The sequence below is a fragment of the Seriola dumerili genome, unplaced genomic scaffold (genome assembly GCF_002260705.1).
Source record: "Seriola dumerili isolate Sdu_G_001 unplaced genomic scaffold, Sdu_1.0 BDQW01000291.1, whole genome shotgun sequence".
Taxonomy (NCBI): domain Eukaryota; kingdom Metazoa; phylum Chordata; class Actinopteri; order Carangiformes; family Carangidae; genus Seriola; species Seriola dumerili.
The window spans coordinates 328381-355091 of record NW_019174546.1 but is presented as its reverse complement, the minus strand read 5'-3'; the positions used below and the strand labels follow the sequence as shown (position 1 = coordinate 355091).

The following is a 26711-nucleotide window of genomic DNA, read 5'->3' as shown; positions in this document are numbered from 1 at the left end:
GCTAAAAAAAAAAATCATGTTAAAATTTCTCCTCGACTCATCGTACCTGTAGGGCTGACGGTGAGTACTGCCAGGGTCCAGCGGAGTCCCAGCATGCCTCTGTGCTGGGAGCAGAGTCTGTCCAGGCTGTGCTGCACCAACAGGCTCAGAGACTGGGGCAGGTCCTGCAGGCTCTCCTTCAGCTGAGACACAAAGACAGAGGACACACTCAAATCACTGTTGCCATCCACAAGCTGAGCTGCAACGTGCACAAAACTAACATGTATGTATATAAAGTGAGGCTGCAGCCAAGACTTCTTTTTATCATAGATTTTTTCATTTTCTCGATTAAAAAAGCCCAAAGATATTCACTTGACTGTGATAAGGCGAATAAAAGTGGCATATATTAGCAACTGGGAGGCTGAAAGCCGAGAACGTTTGGCAACTTTATATGAATCATTTATTTGATTATTTGATTCCATTTTACGCAGATCTTTCGATGGTTATGTGGACAAATTTTAGTTGGAAACACCTTGTTTTCAGGACACACTGGCTGGTCCTCACACCCTGGGGGTTAAGACTTGGTTTTGGGTTTAGCACTCAGTTAAGGTTTAGATTTAGATTAGGATAAGAGTTGGGATTAGACATTCACTTGTGGTGGTTGAGGTTAGAGTAAGGGGTCAGGAAAATGCCTCATGTGAATAAAGTGAGATCAGACCTGATCAAAGGAGGCAAAGTTCCTCAGGTCTTCACAGGCCAGGTGCAGGTAGAGAGGACTCGCTGCTCCTTTCTTCATTATCAGCGTCTGGAGCTGGACAAACACAGCAGTTTTAGGGAAAACTAAAAAAGACAAATTGAGAGAACATGAAAGAGTATATAAGGGGATATAAGGCAAAACCTGGTTGTTGAATGCAGAGTCACTGAGCTTCTTCCCAAAGGTGTCCAGTCCCTTCTGAACTATCTCCTTCCGGTCCGGCACGGTGAGCTGTCCCAGGGTAAACAGGACAGTGCTTCTCTTCTTGGCCAGGGTTTGTAACAGAGTCGCTTTAGATGTGATGCTTACGACCAAACACGCACCCTGATAAGAGAGAGCGAAATATGTGTTTCACTGTAACAGACAAATGTAGGTGAGCTGCTTGGGACATTGCTGACATGAAAACGTTAGACTGTGTTTGTCTGGGAACGTGGACACGTCAGATACGACCCATGTGACTGAGAAAGCCAGACTCATGTATTTCAAATTATAAAGATCAACATTTTTGCAGTTTGAAGAAGGGGGTTTGCCTAAACCTGATCTTAATGAGATGAAATAAATGAACATTAATGAGTTATGAGTGTGCAGCTTTCCCATTCTTTATTTTAATGTCTGCAAGCCAGCACCTTACCAGAATAGCTGAGTGTTTGTATTTGATCAAGAATTGACCATGCATGTAAATTCTATTACCAGATTGTACAAAATAAGATGTTTTGTTGCGTCTTTTATTAGGATTAAACAACACATTTAAGTACAGAACATTTTAAACCACTGAAATGATTAAACATAACAAGCATGGTTCAGTATTTTCAGCTGCGACAGACTGCTTAAGGTTGTTCGAACGCACAAAAGACCAACACAGGCACAATACTAGGCAGAGTCGAAAAGATATGGAACCTCTGGATCTAAATTTCTCAATGTCAGGAAGCTGAAGTCTGCAACAGATAACCAGGTGACGTAAGATCCTGGGAAACTTAGTTAGTTTTTAAAAATCTGTGTAAAAACCTTTTATCTAAAAAACATGGAAAGAGGAGATCTGGTTGAATGTATTTAGTATTTTATCTTCAAGTTACAACTTCAGGACAGTAGTGTAACATGGCCACAGCAGTCTTTGTTGTTGTAATGATTCAGAGCAGACCAGGCCCGCGATGGAAATGTGTTATTTTCACTTTTAGAGTTTTTATCAATGTATTACACTTAGTTCGCTTTGTATGTTGTTTATGGTTTGTCTTGTATCGTCTCTATTGCACTTCTTGTGCTTACATTTCATGTTGTTGTTGGGAGGTGTGTTATGCGCGGGTTGGCCTATGACAAAATAAAACGTATTGATTTGACTGACCTGCGGAAGCTGCTGTGGTATCCAGTCACAGTTGACTTGACCTCCGCAATCTTGAACAACATCCACGCCATCAACTATCAGCACCAGAGGTTTGCTCTGCTTCATGTCACTCAGCGTGGAGTGAAATTCTGACAGCAAATCTCTGAGATAAAAAAAAACAAAACAAAAAAAACATGCACAATTCAACACAGGTGAAAAACATTGATAACGCATAGACAACATGGTGAGCCTGTACATCTTAACTATTTGCAAGACGATTCAAAATGTAATCACTTGTAAGAGTGGGGAAGAGGTGATTCCTTCTCAGTATCTTTCATTTTCCTGAACCACTGAACCAGGCAGCGAACAAGGTTCTCCACAGAGCGTGCTGATTGGCTGGCAGCTGTAGAGTAGGAGATGACATCACAGACCAGGTTTCTCCCGGACTTGACTCCAGTCCTGAGGGCGTCTGCTAGAGCAGCCTGTGTGGAGGGAGATAAACATGGGTAGCACTGTTCCCGTCTACAGGAATTATGTGGATAGCTTGCTCACATTTTTCCTCAAGTAAGATTTTTGTTTAATGTAATTCTTTCAAAAGTCTGTACTGCTGGTCAAAAGTTTTAGAATACCTCAGTTTATCCAGTTTTTATTGAAATTCACGTAGTTTCATGTCTCAGTGTTTTTGAAACTAATGCAGGGAACAGATAAACAGATGGAGAATCTTTTTGTTGAACTAAATTTAATCTAAATGTTTACCACTCATGACTTCATTTCTACCATGGAAATCAAACATTGTTCACAAAGTTCATCCCAACACTGATGCATGTGAAGACACCGTCTAGTTCATTTCTTCTCATTTAGTTCTGACATAACCTCGGAGTGTGTTTCAGGTCATTATCTTGCTGTAGGTTGAACCAACTAGTCTGACTTCCTTTGTGATATACGACAGCACTTCCTGTAGTACAACATTGTATAATAATGATTCAGAGCGTGAAGTAACAGTCTGTTTAGTTTGTTCAGGTTTTGTAATTAATCGACAAAATTTGAGGCACCTGTAGGAAATGTTTGCCTCAACTTTGGGCAGTTTCTGCTTACCTTTCCATCATATAAGGTTATTCACTGGACTTGAACTGTTTAAAGTTCAATGACAACTGGAAAAAGTGGGGTGTTTTAAAACTTTTGACGGTTAGTTTATGTTGAAATGACGTTGAAAGATTGAAGACCGTTGTTCAAAGTAACTAAAACATTTCATTGCAGTCAAACACAAATAATTCACACACACAAAAAAAAATAAAATAAAGCATTTAAGCAGAACTAGAGCCAAAACTTTCCAAAGTTACCATGAAGACAGTTTTGCCCTCTCCAGGTCCTCCCTCCACCACCATCATCCCTCCTTTGGTCTGGACCTGCTCCACCATCTCCACAGCTCCAGACAGCAGCTTCGCCCTCCCGAAGAACTGCCTCTGCAGCGCCCCCTGGTGCACCTCCTGCTCAGTCACGTCTGACGCAGCCTCGGCCTCCTCATCCTCCTGTCAGATAGAGAATAATAACGAGGTGATTGTAATCTACTCTTATGTTAGCTATGTTTGCACAGGATGTATCCCTTCAGTTTGAACACTAATAATAAATCATTTAAGGCCCAGTATTACCTCAAACAGTGAGGGCTAGACAGAAAATATCATTTCATTTCACTGGTTTCATAAAGATAAGTTTGGTTTTTAATGAAGGTTTTGGACTGAAATTTGTCAGAGTAACTAACTTCCACAAACTGCCTCTCAACTGCCACCCAAAGGTCCTCCAGCACAGCCTTCCCAAAGTCCTCCAGGTTTTTCAGGTACGGTTTCCCTTCCACAACACCTCCCCACGCACATGGGTAACTAGGACAGAAACACAGGCTTACAGGCTCAGCTAAGGCACCTGAAGTGATATTTTACTGTGGCACAGTATTTGAATATTTTTTTCATTTATTCATTCATATAGCTGTGTCCAACTTTCCAAACATATTACTTCACAAGCCCACACTGCAATCAATACAGCAACAATTAAACAGGCCTAAAAATGGTCTTTGGTTTGAAGATTATCTGTAATCCGAAAATAGTGAATAACAAGCACAGCTTCACTGTTATTACGACTGACAGGACTCACTTTTCAGAGACCTTGACATCACTGGCCCGGATCCTACTTTTCAAAGTGTCCATTTTAGACTGGGCCTCCTTCGATTCGGGAACAAAGTCTGATTTCCAAGCCACCGGAACTGACCTGAGAAACAACACAGAGAAATGAAATTAAAACATTAGATATTCACATGGATTTCAAGCAAACTACTTGACAATTGAAAATTGAATATTAAAACATTTAAATCATGTGAGTATTTCTCAAATGAAATACAAGGCATTGGCTTACAATAAAAAGACTAATTCTTTTAAACTTAGCTGCAGAGAGCATACTTGGTGATATTTGGATCTCTGAAGTAGCAGAACATCCGCTGGTGTGCTGTGTCGGGAAAAAGAGCCTGAAACTGACGGATCTCCATCTCTGTGATGGACAGACCTCCTGGGGCCGACGCCAGCTGCACACAGAAGAACATCATAATTCTTTCAATATCTCAAAATCACTCTCTTTTCTCCTGCGCTTTAAATGATTAATGGCTGTTTGATTTTTTTGGTGCACTGTATCACAAAATCTAGGCTGGAGGATATACATATTTAAAACCTTTGTGAATGAAATGTCAGACTTTTTATTACCCTCTAAGGCCTGTTTGACGAGACCTAAATCCGTCTTTCTTAAGACCCACAGATCCCTGATTTCATTTAATCTAAGGATCTGAAGAATCTAATTTGAGAAAGGCTGTTTTTCCATTATCAAGATGTTAGAATGAATCCATAAGCAATATGAGAAGAATGCAGAATTGTGTTTGAATTATTTTCTCTTTACATCCTTTTTTGGAGAATTCAAGTGAACTAATATTAATTAAAAATTAATTCAAAAAGAGGCCAACAAGTGGCATGTAGACATTGTTTACGCAGCAGTTTATGCCCTTCTGTGTTGGGCCATACGTTACAAACATTACAAACGTATGGCCCAACACAGAAGGGCAAACTCTTCAGGCCCTGTCTCAGCTGTCTACTCCCACCTAAAGGAAAAGGCACACTCCTTTGAAGACAGCAATGTCAAAATCTTGGACAGGGAGGACAGATGGTTTGAAAGGGGAGTCAAGGAAGCCATCTATGTAAAAGTGGAGAGGCCATCGCTAAACAGGGGAGGGGGTCTGCGACACCATCTATCCCCCATCTACAATGTCGCCCTTTCATCGGTACCCAGGAGAGTCAACAACATAACCTCAGACGACTCTCAATGATCGTCATCCACCCGGGGCTCACCTGACCCTAACGACTGTCGTTCACACGGGATAACAACAGGGTCACCTGACCCTAACGACGGTCGTCCACATGAGACCACAACAATGGTCAGGTGAAACCAGTACTTTCACAGGTACTTTGGTGGACCCACCCACAAGAGGTTAAATAGCTGGGTCCTACTCCACTTTCTTGGTCAGACTAGTGCGGACTAGAGAGACCAATACATAAGAACTGATGAAGCCGCTTGGAGAAGAGGCGTAACGTCTTCCACAGACAAATACAAGTCCAGTTGCCTTCGATTTAATTTGAGAGAGAGATAACAATGATCTGGACGAATGAGAACATTCACAGACAGCACTACTTATTAATTCTTGTATAATTTAATGTCTTAATGTCAAGTCTTACCCAGCTGTACTGCGGCAGGTCAGGGAGGACAGGTTTGGACGGCACCAGGCCGTATCTCTCCCCCAGGATTCCTACCATCATCTGGCTGCGACACACCTCTGACAGGCACAGCTCGGTGGCTCGACCCGACTCCTCCTCCGTCACACCCCAACGCAGCTCCACCTCCTGCAGGTAGAGGCAGTGCTGCGCAGCGCGACGCCGGAGCTCCGGGAAGACGCTCCGAACCAAGATGTCGCGCTCGGCGTGCATGTCCCTGAAGGTGGAGGAGATAAACACTCGCACGCCTCGCCACCTGAGGACAGAGGAAACAGGTGGTGTTAAGGTTGTGAGGAAAAGGAAGGAACAAATGTCTCATACAGAAGGTCTTCAACTGTAAACACAATAAAAAGTTCATCATATTATACATATATCATATTAGAGGTTTGCCTCCCAGGGTTTATGCCCTTCTGTCACCTTTTAGCTGTTCAAGGCCCTAAAAAAAAACTTTTACTGTGAGTGACGTTTTAGTTATTTCACTTGTCGGATTTTTTTCCCTTTAATTCTGAACAACATTTTGACAAATGGTGACTACAAACCCACACAGTCATAAAGAAGCAGATTAGCTGAATTCTTAAGTGTTAAAATCTTAAATAAATAATACCTACAGATGTTTTTTTCCTCCTCCAGGGAAGTTATGTTTTTCACACATGTCTATTTGTTTATTTATCAGCAGGATAACACAAAAAGCACAGATCCATTTTGCATCAAACATGGAATTTTTTATCACTTTCCTTTGGCCTTGGCTGTTTTTTTTTTTGTTTTTCTGTTTTTTTGATTGTTTTTCTCATGAATATTCAATGTTACAAAGAATACTGAGGATTTGAAGACAAAACATGTTTTCAGGGGCTTTATTACATTACCTTAACTTGGGGCTAGCTGGTATTGGGACGACATCATTTGAGGCCTGAGGACCTTTAGCTCCCTCTGGTGGTGGGACGTTGTACAGTTTGTCCAAATGCTCCACGTGGTCCAGCAGCCTGGAAGATCCTCGTTCCGCCACGAACCTGATCACAAAATTAAAGAAATGGTGAAACATTTTTGGAAAAATACCATTATTCGCTTGTGTTAGATGAGAAGATCAACAACATTCTCGTGTCCATGGGATAAAAATGAAGCTGGAGCAAACGGCCGATTAGCTTAGCTTTGCATAAAGACTAGAAACAGGAGGAAAACAGCTAGTCTGGCTGTGTTCAAAGGTCACAAAATCCACCTCCCAGCAACTCTGAAGCTCACCAACAGTCGTGAGAGTGGTATTGATCTTCCCATCTAACTTTCAGAGCAAATACGTGTATACAAATTGAAGAAATCCATACTATAGCCATTGCATTTAACATTTCTTACATTTATACAAATTATCTAAATAAGCTTTTGGATAAAAATGAGCAACCCGACATTTTACCTCAACATTTGCTCACTGAAGCCCACCAGCTTCACAAGGTTCCTGTCCGAGGGGTATTGTGAGTTGCTGTAACAAGTCAACACAACAGTAGATGCATTCAAGATGAGAAACAGGAAAGGAAACAGAAATCAGACAAAAGCTAAATGCTAACTATGTCTACTTTACTGTACTTTTTTACATTAAGAAGAACTTGTCTATGCTAAAAAAAAAAAACATCTTGTTGGAAAACAGAGGACCGTCAGAAAAATAACGCCTTACTGGTCCGACAAGAAGACTTGCACCATGAGGGCTTTGTTGTTTATTTCCTTCCTGTATCTCTTGATGATGAACTCGACTGTTGTATCGACCCATGTGTCAGTGAGCACGATGATGTTGTCGATCTGAGACACAAAAGTATATGAGCTTCTACGATCACAAAGCAGCACTTCTAAATCCTTGTTAACAAACATGCACAGTTTCAGGTTCCTAGGTTAAAAAAAAAAAAAAAAAAACACAGTTAGCAACCTTCACCATGTTGTACTGCGCTGCACAGGGAACACATAATAAAAGTCTGGGAGGCAACATGCAGCTGGCTGTTGGGTGCTTGTGCTGAGCCTCCAGATACGCTTACAGTGTACATGTAGACAACAGAACATGGTGTCAGAAATGACAAATTATGAAAAAAAGATGTATTTTTCTTTCTATATTAATGGTTGTATCATAAAAAAATAGAACTGATGTAACTGCACTATGTGCGTTCATTTGTAGTTTCCTTTAGAGATACCAGATACTTTCTGATAGATAACACTGTAGCTCCATCTTTACAGCAAAGGCCAATGTGTTCTACTTCCTCATCTTTATCTGATATTCAATTGATCTATTTGGAAAATGTCTATTTAAAAATAGAGATTTTTTAAACCCAAAAACACAGTTGGGAGTATGATGGTTTTTTCCAGCCTTGGTACTCCTTTCTTGCTGCATACACCCCAACAACCAAACAATAAAAAGATCAAGTTCAGAGAGACTTTTGTTGGAAAATCAAGCTAAAACTGTAGACTTAAAGTTTTTAAAGACATATCCTGTCCACCCCCAGTGGAAATTATGCCAAACATATCAAATTAAACAACATTAGTAGAATTAAACTAACCTTGTTTGACTTGGAAAATAGTTTGTGGAGGTAACTGTCATCACTGTCATTTGACATCTTTTCATCTTCCTGTGAAAGAGAAAGATTCATATTCAATAAAAGGCAAAATTCAATGAACAAAAACTTCCTTCGAAACATACAGCTCACCCGTTATTCTACGTAAAAATATAATTCAGTTTTGGTAGCGACTTTTCTAAGTTCCTTCCTTAGATGTTAAAGTGGTTTATTTATGTTTAGTCACTCTACATGAAAGCTAACATTAATGTTGGTATGAAGACGAATACTGTAGAAAAAACCGTCCTGACCTTTATTCGCTCCGTGACACTTCGGACATTTTCCAAAAGGACGTCAGACTTCAGCTTGACTTCTCCAAAGCTTCTCCAGCCGGTTAAGTAAAAATGGCTGTCCTCGGCACTGCTGCCGATCAGCAGAGAAAGCAAAATCCCCACCTCCATTATCTGAGACGATATAAAATGAGGAAAGAGGTTTGTTTATTTGAACAGAGTCAAACATTTCACATGGCAGTCCTCCTTTGTGTTATTGCTCATCAGAAATAAAACAGGCACTTACAGAAGGTGTGAGCTTGTTGTCATCCTCCTCCTTTTTCTTCTTCCTTGTCCTCCGGACCTCCTCTTCCTTTTCTTCCTTTTCTTCCTTTTCCTCCTTTTCTTCCTCCTCCTCCTCCTCCTCCTTTTTTTGCTGGGGGTCAGGTGGGAGACAGAAGTCCCGCTTCTTGCTCCAGCTGTTATTATCACACATGTTACTGTTGAGGAGTATAACGGTCCGTCCGGGCAGCGGGGGCACATTGTAACGGCAGGAGATCTGAACCGCCGTCTCCAGAGCTTTACGGTAACGGTCCAACAGAGCAACAGAGTACAGCCTCTGACTGCACGCACACACACACACACACACACACACAGACACAGTACAAGTTACATTATATGACTGAGTAACCTTTCTTATGATTCATGCAGATGTCGTTTGTGTCTTTAAATGATCCGACCAAATACATATTTCATCTGAGGACCATTCTTCAAAAGGTTTTTCTCTGTAGCATCTTTGGTGTGAAGCAGTTTGTTGTTCACCTGTCAGGTATTATCTGCAGTTCAGTGACATCTTTTACTACTCAAGTTTCAGTTTCTATAAGTGTTGCTCTTTTCTCTTCAGTCATGGCGGCCATCACTGTTCAAGCAAATTAAAGCAGCAAGTCGTTCCATTCTCTATTTCTAACTGTTATATTAATATCAACACTAAATTGATTAATTATATTACTAGGAATTATAGTTCAAAATGTTTTCTTTGACACGTATGACCGTGAAACAGGTGTTGAATTGCATTCTATGTGATATTAAAAGGTCTTAAAAAGTCACCTAATAACTATAAGTCAGGTAAAAATTAAGAAAAAAGGAAAGGAAAAAACAAACATCCACTACTCAAAAATACTACTGTCATACTTGGCCTTGATGAGCTGGGTCTTCCTCAATTGGTATAGTCGATTGATAAACGGGACTCCACGTGTCACCCTTATCCTGTTCCTTTTGGTCGTCTCCCAGTCCAAACTCTTGAAGCGCCGGCTCTTGGGAATCTTCTTCAGGATGCCCTTCAGGATTTCTGTTACAGAGGGAATCGCTGGTATGGAGGCTAGAGGACAAAGAGGTAAAGAGGAGGTTACGTACGTGCTCTTTGTTGTACAGTACATGTACAAATATAAACAGGGTCAGGCTTATGTGTTAGTTCGCTGACATATTTTGACTAACAACTGGTATAATATTCCAAATTAACCAATCATATCTTACACTAATGATATTAAGAATCCTACCTACAAAAAACAAAAGTGTGTGATACCACTAAGCAGCTCTAATTTCTTCATACAGCATTAATTATTACAAATTTATGCTCTGTTCACTTGTTTTTCATTCATTTAAAAGACATGTGATGAGTTAAGGTCAGTGTATTCCTGAAACAAAGTAGTTTCCATATGTTTTCATCTGACCACGTCTAAAGGTAAGTGTTTGTACTGGCTTCACCTGGAGGCTGCTGCCCCTTCGTACTATACACACACACACACACACACACACACACACACACACACACACACACACACTCACAAACATATACACACTTTTTCAATGCAGGACTTTTACTTAAGTAAAGGATCTGAGAACTTCATCCACCGTTTTATTATTAATATGACATTGCGTATATGACAAGAGTTTTAGTGCCACTTGATGTTGATGTATCTCACCCAAACTCTGAAGCTCCATGATGACCTTGTAGGCAGCGAGGAATCTGAAGGGAAACTGTCGGCTCTGAATCACTGCTTTCTGCAAGTACATCGAAAACACGCGGTTACGAGAACGCCATTAAGCTTCTGTTACAGTTTAATACCAAAACAGAGATAACAACCAACTGACAAACACACAACTATAGTCCTTTGATTTTTTTTTTTTTTTGTCACAAAAAGTGGCAGGTAATTAATTTGGTCAACAGCTTCTGACTAATCTTTTTCTGATTGTGTGTGTGTGTGTGTTGTGATTTTTAATCCTTCACTATAGAGTGTGTCACCTTGTTGGTCAGTCTGCTGAGGATCTTCTTGTGATGATTCTCACTGATGCCCTGAGAGATCATGTTCCTCAGGTTCCTCAGCATGGCCATGAAGGGAAGAGACTTGTTGTCTGCGCAGGAGAGACATTATCCATCAATACGTGTGATCACAGGCAGGTTTGTGCTTGAACAGTTGTAGGTGTGTTACGCGCATGTGTGTTTTCGAACGTATGCACGCATCTTTGGACTTGTGTCTCATGTAGTGTTGTACTGGATGTGCATAACCAGTTTAAAATTCATATTCATCTGTGTTGGAAAATATGTATTCATTGGCTTTAGGTCAGCAAAGTGGAACAGCACTTCACAACAACATCAGCTGGAAGATGATACGCTTCTCATTTGTGATGACTGATTTTCCCATCGTCGTGCATTTGATGCCGGAAACACGACAGTGTTAAACCGGCCAGCTGGAGCTGTTTGTTTCTTTTCAGACCTATGAGTTTCTCCCAGCTGGCGGCCTTGTTGCCCTGCAGACTGAGCAGCCGTTCCCACGTCTGTGGCTGCTTGAGCTTCATTCGCTGCCCGGCTCGCTCCCTGTCCCACACACCCTTCATCCCGCTGTGGGTGAACGCCTTCAGGTCAGCAGGATACCTGGGACAAACACGACCACATTGCATTTTAAAAATAGAAGCAGGAGGAACCCAGACATAGCCCAGGGGTAAAGTTACTCGCCTCTAGGATGACAGCTAAATAACCACTGCTCCAAGCAAAACCCTTTTCTCCTGCATCTTCATCCCTCTGCTCTTCTACTTTTCTACATTCCTACTATTTAAAGAATAAATGAATAAAATCCTGAAAGTAAATGCTCAGTTTCCCTTAAGAGGGTCTGTAATAAAGACTTCATAGTTCTATTGTACACGTTTTCATTTCCCTAAAATTTGCATTTGTGTGATGTAAACCCAGGATAAGATGCTAGTTCCATTTCCTACGTGATACAAATTTGAATTTCCAGTAACACTCTGTTTAAACCCTCCCTTTAGCATTTAGTATTAGTGTATCAATATTTAATAAACATCACACCATGATGTAGTTGTAAGCACATGTAAAGAAAAAACCTTCACTCGCCCGCTGATACATCCATAAGTGGACGATGGTCTATGCAAAGATAATGATGACAATATAAGACAGTTGTAATGATAGAAAACATGTCTTCATAGGAGAGGAATCATAAATGTTTAAGATACTGCACGTTAATTAACACTTAAAATGTCCTCATATCCGCTTATAGCTACATTATAACACGTTATAAACAATGTATTATAGGTATTATCTGCTTATAAATCATAAATGGAAGGGTTCAAGTAAAGTGTGTGAAAAGTCTCAACATCAACTAAATTCAATCAGCTGATTAAATGATACTAAAACCGTGCGGCAGCCGTCCATGGAGGACATCAGTGCGAGGATACGTGTGTGAATTTCTGCCTGCGTGTGTTTGTGCGTCTTACTTTCGTCCCAGAATGGCCATGACGTGTTCGGCCGGTTCTTTAATGTGAAGCCTCTTGATCATCTTCTTCATACTGAACTCGCTCTGTTTTTTATCCACCACTTTGTTGCCCTCGAGCTGCAGCTGCAAACACATCACAAAACCTTCACAAACCAGCGTTTCTTATGCGTTCAAACACATCACCACCTACACAGGTAGCTCACAACTTAAAAACAGTCAGACACCTGATCTCACAACACAATAGGAAAGTATATTGACTTACAAGCTTCGTCAGAATAGATGCATCTGATCTGAGTGTTTGCGCCCACTGTTTCAGCTGCTGACCACTTGGTTTCTGGAAATTAAAGATAATGTACAAACAGTGGAACAAACCATGGAGTGATGGGGAGAGGATGTTTGAGGCGCATATTCACTGAAAGTTAATTTACAGAAATTACTCTGTTGTACTAAAATACAAAGCACACACACAAAGTTTCAATCCACTTTCATTGGAGGCGATTAATAGTGTGTGTGGGTTTCAACGTTTTCAGTTTCTTTTTCCTTAACCACAGTGAAATCAATAAAAGTAAGGAACATTCAGACAGTCAGGGTGGGGGTGGGGGGGTGGGGTGTTGGTGCAATCCCATTTATGTTTCATTTATGTGTTATTTTATTTATACTTTGTGTCCTGCTTTTTATTTTATTGTTTTAATTGTTATTTTACTTGGATTGTACAATTTGCAACTTTTATGTTGACTAATGGAAAAAGCATTTTGTGGATAGTATTTCTGATGAAAAAGGATGATTGTAATGTTTAGTATATATGGTATCTATGGTGACATATTGATCACTTGACAGATCAATGTATGTATAAGGAAAGAGCCTCAGACACCACCATGATTAAGGCAAAAACATTTGGTGAACAAAGCATGTTGTCAGAGTTAACACTGAACACTTCTGTACCTTGCCTTTGCTCCTGTTGCGGTTGTGTTTACAGCGTTGTTTGCGTGTGTTGTATTTGGCCAGTTGATACTCGCTGAACTGCTTGAACTTGTCAGCCATTGCCTTCTTCAGGCACATGGGCAGGGAGTGGCTGAAGCACTGGAAACAGATATAGTCACAGTGTTTATAAGGAACTGAGAAACATGGAGAACTCCGACGTGCGGTAGACGCTCACAGAGACTTACTGTGCTGTAGATTCTGACTACTTCCAGCCAGTCGGAGGGCAGCTGGACAGCAGCACAGAAGTATCTGCGGACATGAGGCTTGGTGCAGGGCTGATTGGCAGCCACAGCCAGTAAGAAGTTTGCTGTGATGCGGATGTTCAACTCCTGTCGGGTGTAAACTGCCAACTGGATGGGAGAGGAAGAACAGACACACTGTACATGACTGGAGTAAATGATTAGAACCCCTTCATCCTTCACTGTTGCGCTCCGTGTTCGCCTGTTTTACTTATTTTCATGCACCAACAAAACTGTTTTTGTCTGAATACTTGATTGAAAAATGAAAATGATGCTAATGTAGTAATTAGCAGTGTTGAAAAACATACAAGGAGATAGTGACAAAGGTTTCACTTGCAGCAAGCAAAAAACAAAAAAAACAAAACTCCAGTACAAAAAGAAATTGAAGTAAGTTGATCCTCCAGGAAAACAGCATGATATTTATTATTCATGAAATTTATTCAATGGAAAATTTGAGAGTAAATGTGGAATAACTGGAAAAAAAAATAATAATAAAAATAAATATATATATACATATGTGTGTGTGTGTGTGTGTGTGTGTCTTGAAGACTTTTCTGGGTTGTTTTTAGTTAAAATTAGAATTCAATTCAATCCAGACCACCCACCCACACAGACATATAAGCTGCACACACCTTGAGAAGAAACTGTGGGTCATGGACAGAAATGTCTTTTGCCAGGTTTATGATCCTGGTCCAAACACTGTTCTCTGAGTCCCACTCCTTCTGGCCTGGAGCTGTGCTCTTATTGACCAGAGAGCAACACACCACATTCAGCAGGAGATACTGAGGAGCAGACAGAAAGACAGAAACGTGTGTGTTCACAACTGAGAGGGGGAGTTATAGTCACTTCCATCAACACATAAACACAGGAATATAATTTGGCAGCAGTGGTAAAGAGTAATGCTAAACTTGCAAAAAAAGAGAATATTTCTATGACATACTGTACATACATTGTGTAAAATAGTTTTTTCTACCTTTTTATCCTTCAGTTCCTCCTCAATTGTTTCATTTCCTCCATGAAACTCTGCAAATTCCTCCTGTCCGATGACCATAGTCTGTTCCAGTTCCTGGTTGACCAGAACAGGTAATTCCATGGTTGAGCCAGCATTAACCTCCATCTCCTCCCCTTCATCAGACAGAGCATCATCTTCCTCAGAGTGCTGCTGATGCAGAAGTCACATTAAAACAGTAATACTGGCAAATGGGATGCATAAAAAATGATGTTTGTCCAATATTTTAAAGAATGTGTTTGCAGCTAAGTTAAGACAACAAAACAGTAAAAAACAAAACAAAACAAAACAAAAACATGAAGAGTTCATGTACCACACTTGTTTCTTCAGCACAGGACTCCATCACAGATATTTCCTCTCTGCCTTCATCTCCTGCAACATCCGTCTGCTGTTCTCCACCCTGACCATTATGCAGGAAGGAAGGAGGATGGGCAAAGCGATTGAGCAGAGCAGTGCTGGCCATGGATGTGGAAAATAGAGAGTCATCAGGGACAGAGGAAGTTAAGGAAAAGGAGAGGCGAGGTGAATCACTAGTTAGGAGCTTGTTCTGGGTGCTGAGGAGGGGAGAGGTGAGGGAAGACGCGAAGGAATAGGTGGAGAGAAGGAAGGATGATGTGGAAGACAGGCTGGAGGGTTGGAGAGAGGAGCAGGAGGAAGGTTGTGCTGCAAAGTTTATGAGCGGAGAAGAGCGCTGGGGCATCACCATGGAGGTCTGAGTTAAGAACTTATTCTCCAGACTCGGAGGAGCATAGTTGGAAGACAAACTTCTCCCACATGTGGCCTGCTGCTGCTCTCCTTGAGCCATATTTGCCTGCTGCAAAGTCAGGGCCCTCATCTCTGTGGAGAAACACATCAATTGGAAGGTAAAAGGTCTCCTCTCAGTCACAAACCTTCACAATGCAAAACAGCATGAAGTATTGAGATAAGGAGTTCAGCAGCATTCCCTCAACTGTTTGACCAAGCATTGTACTACTGTCGTTCAGGGTGTGTTGCCCTGTTGAAAGCATCCATAAAAAGTGTTCAAAGTCTGGAAATAGCACAAAGCCCAAAAGACTTCACAGAGTTTCACTAAACACCAGGAGAACCATAATGAATGGAGAATATGCAAACATTTGTAAATAATACTGTAAAAATGAGAAATTCTCCATTAAGCTGTATAAATCAGTTTAAGTGCTGACCAAATGCAAAGATTCAAATAAGAAGAAAGGGCCTGCTGCACAACATAAACTCATCTCTACACCAAATTAAAACTCTTTCACTGACAGAAAATGTTTAAATAACTACTAGAAATGTAATAATTACTCGTTTTTGACAATCAATTAATCATGAGTGCACTTTTTCAAGCAAAAACACCTAACGTGGCTCTTTTTTTCGTAATATTTTGTAACATTTTGAAGGCAACATGCTTAATCGACTAATTCCCCAAGTAACTGGAATATGATGATAATAATTGTGAGTTGTAGCCTTAATAAAAAGTAAGTAAGTTATTTTTTTAAGTTGGCCGAGTACTGGGTTTTCTTGTGCACAAATGTAAACAACCAGACAGTGTGAAGTAAAGTCAGACATTTAACTATCAGAAATAAAGTCACATCCATAGTGTCGAGACAGAAAGGGGGTTGTAACTGCCATACATGACATGGACTCAGACATCGGTCAACATTTAACATTAGTCACGGTGTTTCGCAGTAACCTCCTGCTCTTTGACTCAAGGCTTTCCGTGGGTGTGGTGGTGGTTAGCTATGAGCCACGTAGATTAGACGCAGAAAACTCACCGTAAAACCCACAAAGTTAACTCCGCAGGCAGAGCGCTGAATCTGAACAAATGTGTCTAACATGTACAATGTCGTCGTTTAATACACGGCAGCGTTGGCATCTCTTTCTGAAGCTAACTGCGCCCTCGCACTCTCAGTGCATTTCCTCATGCAGCAGCAGCAGTAGCGCCTCGGCCCGTCCACTGCAGAGCTCTTATTGGTCAGTATTTTGTGTACTTTTTTACCGTAATTGCACACATATAGGCACCAACCCTCAAAATAATCGAACAATAAAGGATAAGGCTGACATTATTCTTTATTTCACTTACTGCTAATACATCATATATCAAAATGAACAATCTATTTGTCCACTCTGTGAGTGGCACTCCGCTCAGCACCAAGTTCATGGTCCCTGCCAAAGATGTAACTTCTTAAAAAGGGTCAAAAATATATTTGCGTTTTAAAAAAAAAAAAAAAAAAAAAAAAAGACTAAATATTTACTAAACAGCTGGATACTGTAGTTTTTAGCCAACGTTATTCAATCAGGAGTAAGCAGTGTAATTCTTCGGGACTATTTTCATTTCTGGACAGTTCAGAAACACCTGTTCGCCTGGTTAGTCATGCAGTTATGCAATTATCCAATCGGTCAGTCACATGGCAGCAGTGCAGTGCATAAAATCAGGAAAGGGACTGCAGGTAATGATCACATCAAACATCAGAAAGATGAAAAAGATGTGACTCAGTGACTTTGACCTTCACGTGATTGTTGGTGTCAGAAGGCCTTGTTTGAATATTTCTGAAACTGCTGCTCTCCTGGGATTCTCTTTATAGTATAGTCATGCATCCATGAGTAGCAGTTCTGTGGATTGAAACATCTTTTTGATGAGGGAGGTCAGAGAAGAATGGTCAGATTTGTTGGAGCTGACAGGCTACAGAAACTCAACTCAAACTCAAACCACTCATTACAACTGTGGTGAACAGAAAGGTATCTCAGAATGAACAACACCTCAAACCTTGAGGTGGATGAGCTACAAAAGCAGGAGACCATGTCAGGTTTCACTCCTGTCAACCAAGAACAGAAATCTGAGGCTGCAGTGGACACAGGCTCACCAGGCTCACCAAGACTGGAAGGGCATAGCCTGGTCTGATTAATCTAGATTTCTGCTGAGGCACGCAGATGGTAGGGTCAGATTTTTGCATAAACAGCGTCAATCCATGGACCCAACCTGCCTTGTCTCAAAACTCCAGGCTGCTGGTGATGGTGTAATGGTGTGAGGATGTTTTCTTGGCACATCATGCCACATCCTCCCTGAGTGTTGTTGTTGACCATGTACATCCCTTTACGGCCACAATTTACCATCCTCTAATGGCTACCTCCAGCATGATAATGCACCATGTCACTAATAAATAAACTAATAAACCACTAATAAATAAATTAGTAAATTAAATAAAAGGCACTTGGATGAAGCAGATAAACAGTAACAGTGACAAGTGACAGTAACAAGTGCAGTATACAAGGTATTGCACAATGAATGTGTTCCTAATAAAACACTCAGTGAGTAATAAGAATAAAATAGAGAGAAAGAAGAAAAAAATCTTCGTGCTGAATAAAATTAACATAATTGTACAACTGACCATCTTGGTTAAAAAAGTCCTGTAACCAATAAAATATTATCACTAAGCCACTGGTGACAGTGTTGGTGACGTTACCGTAACTGTTCATGTTCGGCTCAAAGGAGGAAACGAAAATGCTGTATTTCCGCTGCAGCAACGACAACGGGCACGTCAAAAAAGAAAATGTGGACTGTAAGGACAAACTGAGGCCGGAGAAGGACCGTCGAACTAAATAAATCGTCTTCGTAGAGCTCTGTTGCCAGGCAGTAGTTGTTATTTAAAGTTCACAACCGAATATTTGACAGTTTAAGGGTCGTTTCTAGGTTAACTCGTAGTCTTGCTCGGTGGTGGTTCGCTTTGAGGAAGCAGCAGCTCGGCTAGCCAGCTGAATTAGCTAGCCTACCAGAGATGGGGACGAGAGCCAGTCGCCTACAGGAAGACCCGGTTCCCTCTGCTTTCGGAAAAGATGGCACAAAGCGGGATTCCTACCGGCGACCCCGCCTCACCAGACCCACTAGTCTCATGGTGGACTTCTCTGGGAGCTTCGAGGACACGGAGGCCAACCGGAGTCGTTCAGAGGAGGGCAGCGATTCGGACCTAGGGCAGCATGGGGCGAGCGCCGACGGTAGCCCCGCTGACCACCACGGCATCCCCTCTAGCATTAGCCAACCGTCACCTGCGGACGACAACAACAGCGAAGGAAAACCCGAGGAAGACGGGAACACAAGCCCGGAGGCTCCCGTTGACGCGGAACATCAGCCCGGAGAGGAGACAGGCCGCACGCCCCACCGCACTTTTTCCGAGCGGCTGCCCGGGAATCGGCACTCTTCCGCCCGCAGTGTTGGCGCAAGATCCGCCCGGGTCCGGGGCACACACCAGCGGCCGGTGTCAGAGGCTTGGATCGGCCTGTACCGTGTTAACAACCGCCATGGCAGTAAGTTAACATATCAACGCAGTGCAGTAGTACTTTCTGTACACCAAATTGTGATTATTTGTGCCGCATAAATAACACTTGCCATATTAATTGGCTGGTTTCCATCAGTAGTTGATGAGTTGTGGTTTGCTTTACGTGTCAAGACAGCTCACTTACAGGGACATGACGGGTTCACTAGCAGTTTCATGGAATTCACAGATGTGTTAGAGCCTGGAAATATGAGTAATATGGAATTGCTCAATTTCATCAGCACCAAAATGTTACGAAATTTGGGGTATGACTGTTGATTCTTTTTTTAAGACAGCTGGTATTTAACTGAATACAGGAGTGAGTGACTTGTTTTTAGAGAAAATTACCTTAATATAAATCTCATGTCCAAGTAGGGGGTAAGAGTATACATCGTCGACCCTAAAACAATTACATAAAGTCTCCAGAACAGCTTTTAAGGCAAAGAAAATATACTTGAACTGTTGTAAACACAAAAACATTTGGTCTCATATCAGACAATGAATTCAAAATATCTCCCAGTGCAACCCTCAATCTATCCAGTCTGAAATTAAAATGGATTATTTGAGGAATTTACATTCCTTAGCAGATGATCTCTTTTCCCGTGCTTACATGCTGACTAAAATCATCAGAGACCCTATTGTATGAAGCAGAGCTATGGCGTAAAACCTGAAGTGGTGACATACAACCTCTTTCATGTCTGAAAGCCTATTGACAGTGGATGTCGGGAAGTGAAAGCCCGTACTCGGTCCGCATTAGATAATCAAATACACAGAGACGTGACATTTTGAGCCAGAACACAACAGTGTGGTGGGTTTCCCAGGCAGAGCCCTCTAGCAAGTGTAGGGAAATGGGTCACAACTTCACATGCTCGCTCACTGCTGGCAGCAGCTCAGAGATGGAGGAGAATGTAGGGCAGCAAGGCACTGTTTCTGCCTGTCTGTCCCAACCACAGATGGCTCAGGCCAGAATGACTGTTTTGCATGGTGCATACAGTCAAATAAAGCTTCAAACTATTCTGGGTCACTAACACTTGTGGTAACATCATTCACACCGCAAGAGTACAGCTTTTACACCACGTTTCAGCCTGTGTAACCTAGATGTCCACACACAGCACTTGTGTTCGATGTGATGTGCACACCATCCATCATTTATATCTTGCTCTGACACAACACATTATACTCAGCTCTGCCGTGTCGCTGCTTTGTGCAGATATCCGCTGCCCTTTCTGCTCGAAGCCTTTCCCGGGGGGTCGGATTGAGGATCACCTGTTGAGCTGCCTCACGTCTCCTCCTCTACCTTACAATAGTAAGTGTCATATCGCAGAAATGCACCAACAACTGTGTCTTTAAAAGGCTGGAAACACTAAAGTTGTTTTGTTTGTGTTCACAGCGGATGTGCTTAGTAAAGACAGCGGAGAGTGCTCCATCTGTTTGGAGGATCTGGTACAGGGGGAGACCATTGCCAGGCTGGCTTGCCTCTGCGTCTACCATAAGAGGTAACAAAGCTCATACTGTATTTGCATTACCATAAAACAGACAATTAAAACTGAAAAGAGGAGAGTGAAAAATACAAATGAGTGCAGGTAAGATTAAAAACAGGCACTCTGCATAGGGTGGGGAAATGTTTCTTGGTATTTCCAGATCTGAAAAAAGCGTGGTAACTGGAATAAGGTTTTAGAAAATAAGGAAGCAAAAGTTGTTTTGCACTAGTTCACATATCAGAAAAGAGACCTGTTGTCCTTTACATGTTCTCAAAAGTTATCTTGACAGCCACTACTGTCATCAACAATCACTATTTTCAACATGAGATAAAACAGATAAGTGCAGTATAAGAGGAAAGTTCTGTTCACTTTAGGTAGCAAAGAAAAAGACTAACAGTTTGTTTGTCTTTCTGTCCTTGTACCAGCTTATTTTACAAGTAAAGGTTGTGAACATTTACCAATTGAGCTTTTGTAACTGTGAAAACAGCTGCATGTTTGTTACATTTTAGTTAGGTATAGTCACAAAGAGTTTTGAAACTTCAGCTAGGAAAAAGAAATGACCGTGAAGTTGTTAAAGTCCCACCAGTGTTTATGCACGTTTCAGCCCATTTACTACATATCACGTGTAAGTCATTCTCATTTTCAAAGCATGCTGTAATGTTCAACACTTTTCCCAGCTTTCAAGCAGCTACTGTTTTCCTGTAATTATGGTACAGTGTCACGACAGACCTGCTGAGGTCTGAAATTTACCAAGATTACCTAATTTGTCAAAGTTATGTTATCATTGTGTGTCCAAGCAGTTGTAAGTGCAGACTGATTTGAGGAACATTACCCCGACAACAATTTAAAAAAAAAAAAAACATATGATGTTTAACTAAGATGGATGACCAGCAGAGAGAAAGTCAAAACTTAGGATACAAATTAAGTTGCCACATGAAGTTCATTTCAGATAAAACAACCACACAACATGTCATTTGTTTTGGCCCCAGGGGTGCAGGCTGCCAGTTTTGTACCACAGTTTGTGTCTGTTTGACTGTAACTGACATTCGGAGCCACAAAGTAGAGCAACAAAGATTTGGAAAAAAAACCCTTGAATTTCAAAGACAAAACAGTGACAGAGTTGAAAATAATTACACACTAAATCGTCACACACTTGACACAACAAACATTTTTTTAACACTGACGTTCATATTTTAATGTAGGGCTACAACAAACATGTATTCCCATTATTTATAATCCAATTATTCATTCATTTGGTCAAAGTGAGAAATGTGTATCACAATTTCCAGAAACTGACTGTGACCTCTTCAAATTACATTAAGGCAACTCAAAATAAAGACTGGCCCTGGTCCACCCTGGTTCCTTTGCATTTAACAGGCCAGTGAGCCTTTAAACTCATTCACAACATACTTCAGTGATTACATTTAGTCTTGTCTCACATTGTCAGTAAGTGCATTAAGCTTGGTGGGAGAGACCACGGTCAAAAACCCACTACAGAGGTTTTGCCCTATAAACATGAGTTAATCAAAAATGTAATGTCTTGGTGTCCCCACCCCTATCTCTGCTCGTTCTCCCTGTAGCTGCATTGATTCCTGGTCCAAGGTGAAGCCCTGCTGCCCTGAACATCCCTTCGATTGACTCATGGGTCACAAGTTTTCCACACAGTGACCAACCCGACTCAGGTATGTGTGTGTCAGACTTACTGAATGACCAGGATACGCACAACAATGCTGTTGTAGTAGTAGTTGTGTCATCGGAGTAGATTATGGCTAATAATGCCCTGATTTTCCACAACAAACACGGGAGAGTAATTAATCAAACAACAAGCACAATTGTGATTCATTTGATCAATGTGGGATTGGCAAGCTACAGCATAATTTAAGAAAATGGACATGATCAGTATCCAGAATTAGCTAATCACCAACTGGTGGGTCATCATTTTAATCATCTGGGCATTCTTGGACATTTTACAGTATTAGTACTACTATGATATTTGCATTTTTAGTTACTTTAGTTTCGATACTAAATGCTCCGTCTCTTTAGATTAGCTACTTTGAGAAAACAGGGTGTGGAATGTAAAATGTCTGAACACAAGAACCAGTACACAACCTTTGTCCAAATAAAATGATACAAAATTGGCCCAATTTTGATTGAAATTGTGAACGGTGACAAGAGCACAAATTTATTTTTTATTTAAGTATTGAGGCTCAAAACCTAGCCCAGTTTATTATACATCCAATGTAAACATCTGTATCCATAGCAACAGGTATTACCAAATTAAATGTTCCCCCACTGCCAGACTTGAATATGTTGGGGAGGGGGGTCTGCAGTCTCTCGGTTATTATGCATCTTGACCTAATTAAACTAGCCTAACTGTTACAGCAGGTGTGATCACTCAGTCATGATTTGACCAAAACACATTTACATGTGTTATTGTGTTAATTGTACATTTGGAGAGTGTTGCACATACATTCACATAGATATTCACCTGGTTATCCATGTGAGCATTGCTGCATATTAATCTATGTAAACCTGTTTTGGGCTATACTGGAATTGTATTGTGATTATTTTGAATTATCTTCTCACAAATGATCCGCTACCCATTTTATTTGATGTGATTTTTGCCTGTATTTGCCATATCATGATTTAATTTAGTATAAAATATTATTATTCATGTGATTATTATAGATTGCTATTTGCCAATTCGTGTTGCAGACTCTATTTAAATACATTTATTACAATACACAGTTCTTTTTCTAATGGTTACTCTTGTCTTTTTCCATCTTTACAGGAGACTACACTGAATCCTAACAAAATCCCAATAAAGATGTGTTATTGAACAAATAAAAGCCCCCCCGTCCCTGTCAGACGCAAACCTATATTTGAGTGGAAAGCAGACGATCCTAAGAAGAAGCTGCAGTTAGTGACACCCACTGCCTCTCCATTTGGATCAGTCCATTTGAACTTAGTCTTGACCATTTCAAGCCAAACTCCCAACAACAAAAAAAATAAACCAGCTGCTCTGTCTAATCTTCGGTCGAGACCCTCGTTGGAACAGAAGTGGATTTCACTTTCTATCTCACGGACTTGGCTTTAATCCACGGAACATTTAAAAAAAAAAAAAAAAAAAGTCAAACAAATATTATCATCCCAGAACGATGGAACTCGCCCCAGAAAGATCTTGAACTTGGGGAGGAATGCAAAAAAAAAAAAGGAAAAAAAAAAAGGTCTCAACTGTGACTCTGGATCCTCTCCTGTGTATTTTTCTCCCTCCGAACGGGATCGGTCATTTTATCAAGTATTTTGCAAAAACAGTATTGTTCCATGTTATACATCGGATGAATGTTTTCTTTCCTCGGCTCACCCCAAATGAACCGACCTCACACTGAAAGCGTGAACTGTTACCACATAAACATTGCTTTATTTTGAACTAGCTGGAGGTTGAGGGCTTGTTGTTGGTGAATGGGGGCTGCCGTTACTTGGTGTTTTCTGTTTTCTATTACCTGTAAACATTTCAGGGGAGGTTTGGGGGATAATTGTTTTTCTCAGTAGGTCAGTTTCTTGTTGGTGGTTAGTTAGCGCTGAGTTTAATGTGCTGCTACTTGGTGGGTGTTTTGGAAGGTTGTAGGTATTTCATAGGGCCATAGTAACGCTGGTGTTGGCACCAATTTTGAGCACTTTTGTCCCTCAAGGTTTTTTTTTTTTTTGTTTGTTTTTTTTTTTAACCCCACATAAGATCTTGGATAAGGTTGTGTGTGTGCAAGTGTGTATGTATATGTCTTCAGATGATGACCAGGGACAGGAAATGTCCTGAGAATGAGGTGTGTGTGTGTGTGTGTGTGTGTGTGTGTGTGTACTGTAAATTGCCCAGAAGTCTGCTTGGTTAAGCGGGTTAACCTTTTTAGTTTTTCATGCTAGTTTTTAACTACAGTCACGCTGGCAAACATCATGTTAAATGTGGCATTGGTACGAAACATGGCGACCGTTCGACTTTGAATGCGGTTCAGGGGTTTTGTCCTCCTCCTCCCTCCTCATTCTCACATACTCTCTGGGGTGTAGTCCGGATTTTTGGACCAGACCCCAAGTGACAGTTTTCGCCATCTGGTTACATTAATGCCAGATCGGTGAGGGATAAAAGGGGTGGAGGGATTGAGGGATGTATTTTTGGGGCATGTTTACACCATGTGGCATCTGCCTCTCTCCCCAACACTGGAGGCTATGGACAGCTGATGGTTAATTATTACATAAGTAGCCCCTCTCCTTTTTTTTTCTTTTTTTTGGGGGGGGGTTTTAGATATTATATCATCACATTAAGGTCATGATTATTGCTAAATGTGTTAAATGGCTTTCCTTTGCCTTGTTTTGTGTGTGTTGATTGCCTTTGCCTGGTGACGGGGTTTTGTGCAAGTAGATAATGTAGTGTTTTTAGGGCTGAACTGAGGTGGAGGCCCACCAGTAAGGCTGCTCAACAGATGCTGTCTGATACAGGTTGTGCACAGGCCGGGGGGAAACTGGGAAAGAACAAAACATGAATTGATTGCTGTTGCTGCCTGCTCAAAAGGCGAGTGTGTACCATGTGTTCCAGTGTCTTTCCTACAGTGGTATGGATCGGTTTAGAGGTCAGGCCGGTGCACAGGTTTGCTACTGGCCAGTTCGTTCACCCCAGCCTTCATTTTTTTTTTTGTTTTGTTTTTTTCCTTTTCTGATCCCTGGTGTTTTGCAGTCTGAGGTGCTACAACTTGTCCCGCCACTAGAGGGCAGCCCTGTGCATGTTTCTCATATTTTTGTATTGAGACTAGAAAAATAATGCCAAAAGTCTGGCTGTGCATTGGGGGCATTGTGTGAGAGCGTGCGGAAGACGAGGTGCATTGATCATTAGATGTTACATTTGTTGTGGTGATAAGTTATGATGTTGTATACTTTGGCTGGGAGGGGTGGGGGTGTTTGTGTGTGTTTTTTGGGGTAGGGGAGGGGTGGTGGTGGTTGGGTTGTCGATGAAAATAATAGACAATCTAAAACCCCACATTACTCTCATTGACTTTCTTACCCCCTCTAAGCTGTGTGGTGCAATACCTCAATTTTTACCAATGCTAACTAAACGCTCTGTGTAAACTAGCTCCTCTCCAACCAAGAATGGTATTTTGTATAAATGTCCCTAAGTCCTTGGTTTTGAATCACAGGGTACTGATCCCCTGTGCTTTGAGACCGATGTATTAGACGAGAATGTTTTTCAAAGAGTCACCACAGCAGTATCTGCATCCCCAAGATATGGACAATCTGCCTTTACTCTGGTATAAAAACAAATTGAATTTTATTTATTAAATTGTAAATATGTAATGCAATTTAAGAAAATGGCTTGGTCTTTGTCTGTTCAATATAATGTTTCTAAGCTCCAATCTTTTGTATGTCTCAGAAATTGTTTTTATATGTATTTTTTACAATAAATATGTGTGAGAGATGTTTTGTGAATGTCTGTTTTGTGTCTTTAAGTGTCAATGATGTGTGTGTGCCGTTCAGTCAGACCTAGTTTTATTTTAATGAGCATTACACTTGGCATTAATGAATAGCACAAATGTTATTAACTACTTTATTTTATTTAGCAATTGACGAACACAACTATTGTCCATCTATATTTTAGGTGGTTAAGAGTAAAGTTAAGGATTTTTCCTCCCTCTAACTATTAAAACTGAAGTCTTTTAAATGAAAGTGTAAAAATATAGTTATAAACTTGAGCTTTAATTCTGTAAGGGCTTCATCTAATTACAATTCTCAGTACTGATTAATCTCTCTTATTTTCTCAAATTGTTTTATCTGTAATAAGTCACAAAATTGTGAAAATCAATTCCCATTATAATTTCACAGAACCCAAGGTGGCGTCTCCAAGAGTCCAGGAGATATTCAGTTTCCAGTGATTTATCATGAGCAAGGACATCTCCAGTGAGAAGCTGAATTTAGGGAAAATTAGGGAATTTGTGCCTGAAACAATCAATTTAAAAAATTAGTTTTTAGTCAATTGATTACTTGACTAATAATTTCAGCTAAGCTATTATACATTTACCAAAGTGACAGGTCTTGATTTTATTTGATTTATTCTCAGTTGAATGCACTTTAATGTTGAAATATCAGTAAATCATAGTTCCATTCAAACACATCTGAAAAACGTGGTTGTTCAGTGCTCAGAACAACATTTTTAGATACATAAAAAGTATGTATGTGGTAGATGAATAATATTAATAAATAAACACATTACCACAAGGCCCATAAATA

The 26711-nt window shown here is 40.7% G+C and overlaps 2 protein-coding genes across 2 annotated transcripts in view; one reads left to right on the top strand and one right to left on the bottom strand.

Moving 5' to 3' along the window:
• Positions 1–16506, bottom strand: part of tep1 (telomerase associated protein 1) — a 30930-nt gene extending 14424 nt beyond the window's left edge. The window contains 28 exon segments of the mRNA XM_022757990.1: positions 47–182; positions 698–790; positions 878–1057; positions 2073–2214; positions 2346–2533; positions 3392–3580; positions 3811–3928; positions 4197–4310; positions 4499–4620; positions 5816–6107; positions 6715–6858; positions 7254–7319; positions 7512–7633; positions 8380–8448; positions 8685–8837; positions 8950–9265; positions 9834–10020; positions 10625–10703; positions 10945–11054; positions 11417–11574; positions 12429–12550; positions 12690–12761; positions 13370–13507; positions 13594–13758; positions 14280–14429; positions 14621–14806; positions 14970–15493; positions 16429–16506. Of these exon segments, the coding sequence (XP_022613711.1) occupies positions 47–182; positions 698–790; positions 878–1057; positions 2073–2214; positions 2346–2533; positions 3392–3580; positions 3811–3928; positions 4197–4310; positions 4499–4620; positions 5816–6107; positions 6715–6858; positions 7254–7319; positions 7512–7633; positions 8380–8448; positions 8685–8837; positions 8950–9265; positions 9834–10020; positions 10625–10703; positions 10945–11054; positions 11417–11574; positions 12429–12550; positions 12690–12761; positions 13370–13507; positions 13594–13758; positions 14280–14429; positions 14621–14806; positions 14970–15491 (4333 nt within the window). The 5' untranslated portion in view covers positions 15492–15493; positions 16429–16506.
• A 1677-nt stretch (positions 16507–18183) lies between these two features.
• On the top strand, positions 18184–25893 carry LOC111231279 (E3 ubiquitin-protein ligase ZNRF1-like). Its single transcript, XM_022758330.1, has 5 exons — positions 18184–18955; positions 20174–20269; positions 20354–20459; positions 22025–22126; positions 23236–25893. The coding sequence occupies exons 1-4, from the start codon at positions 18430–18432 to the stop codon at positions 22080–22082; spliced, it is 786 nt and encodes a 261-aa protein (XP_022614051.1). The 5' UTR covers positions 18184–18429; the 3' UTR covers positions 22083–22126; positions 23236–25893.
• Positions 25894–26711: the final 818 nt, after the last annotated feature.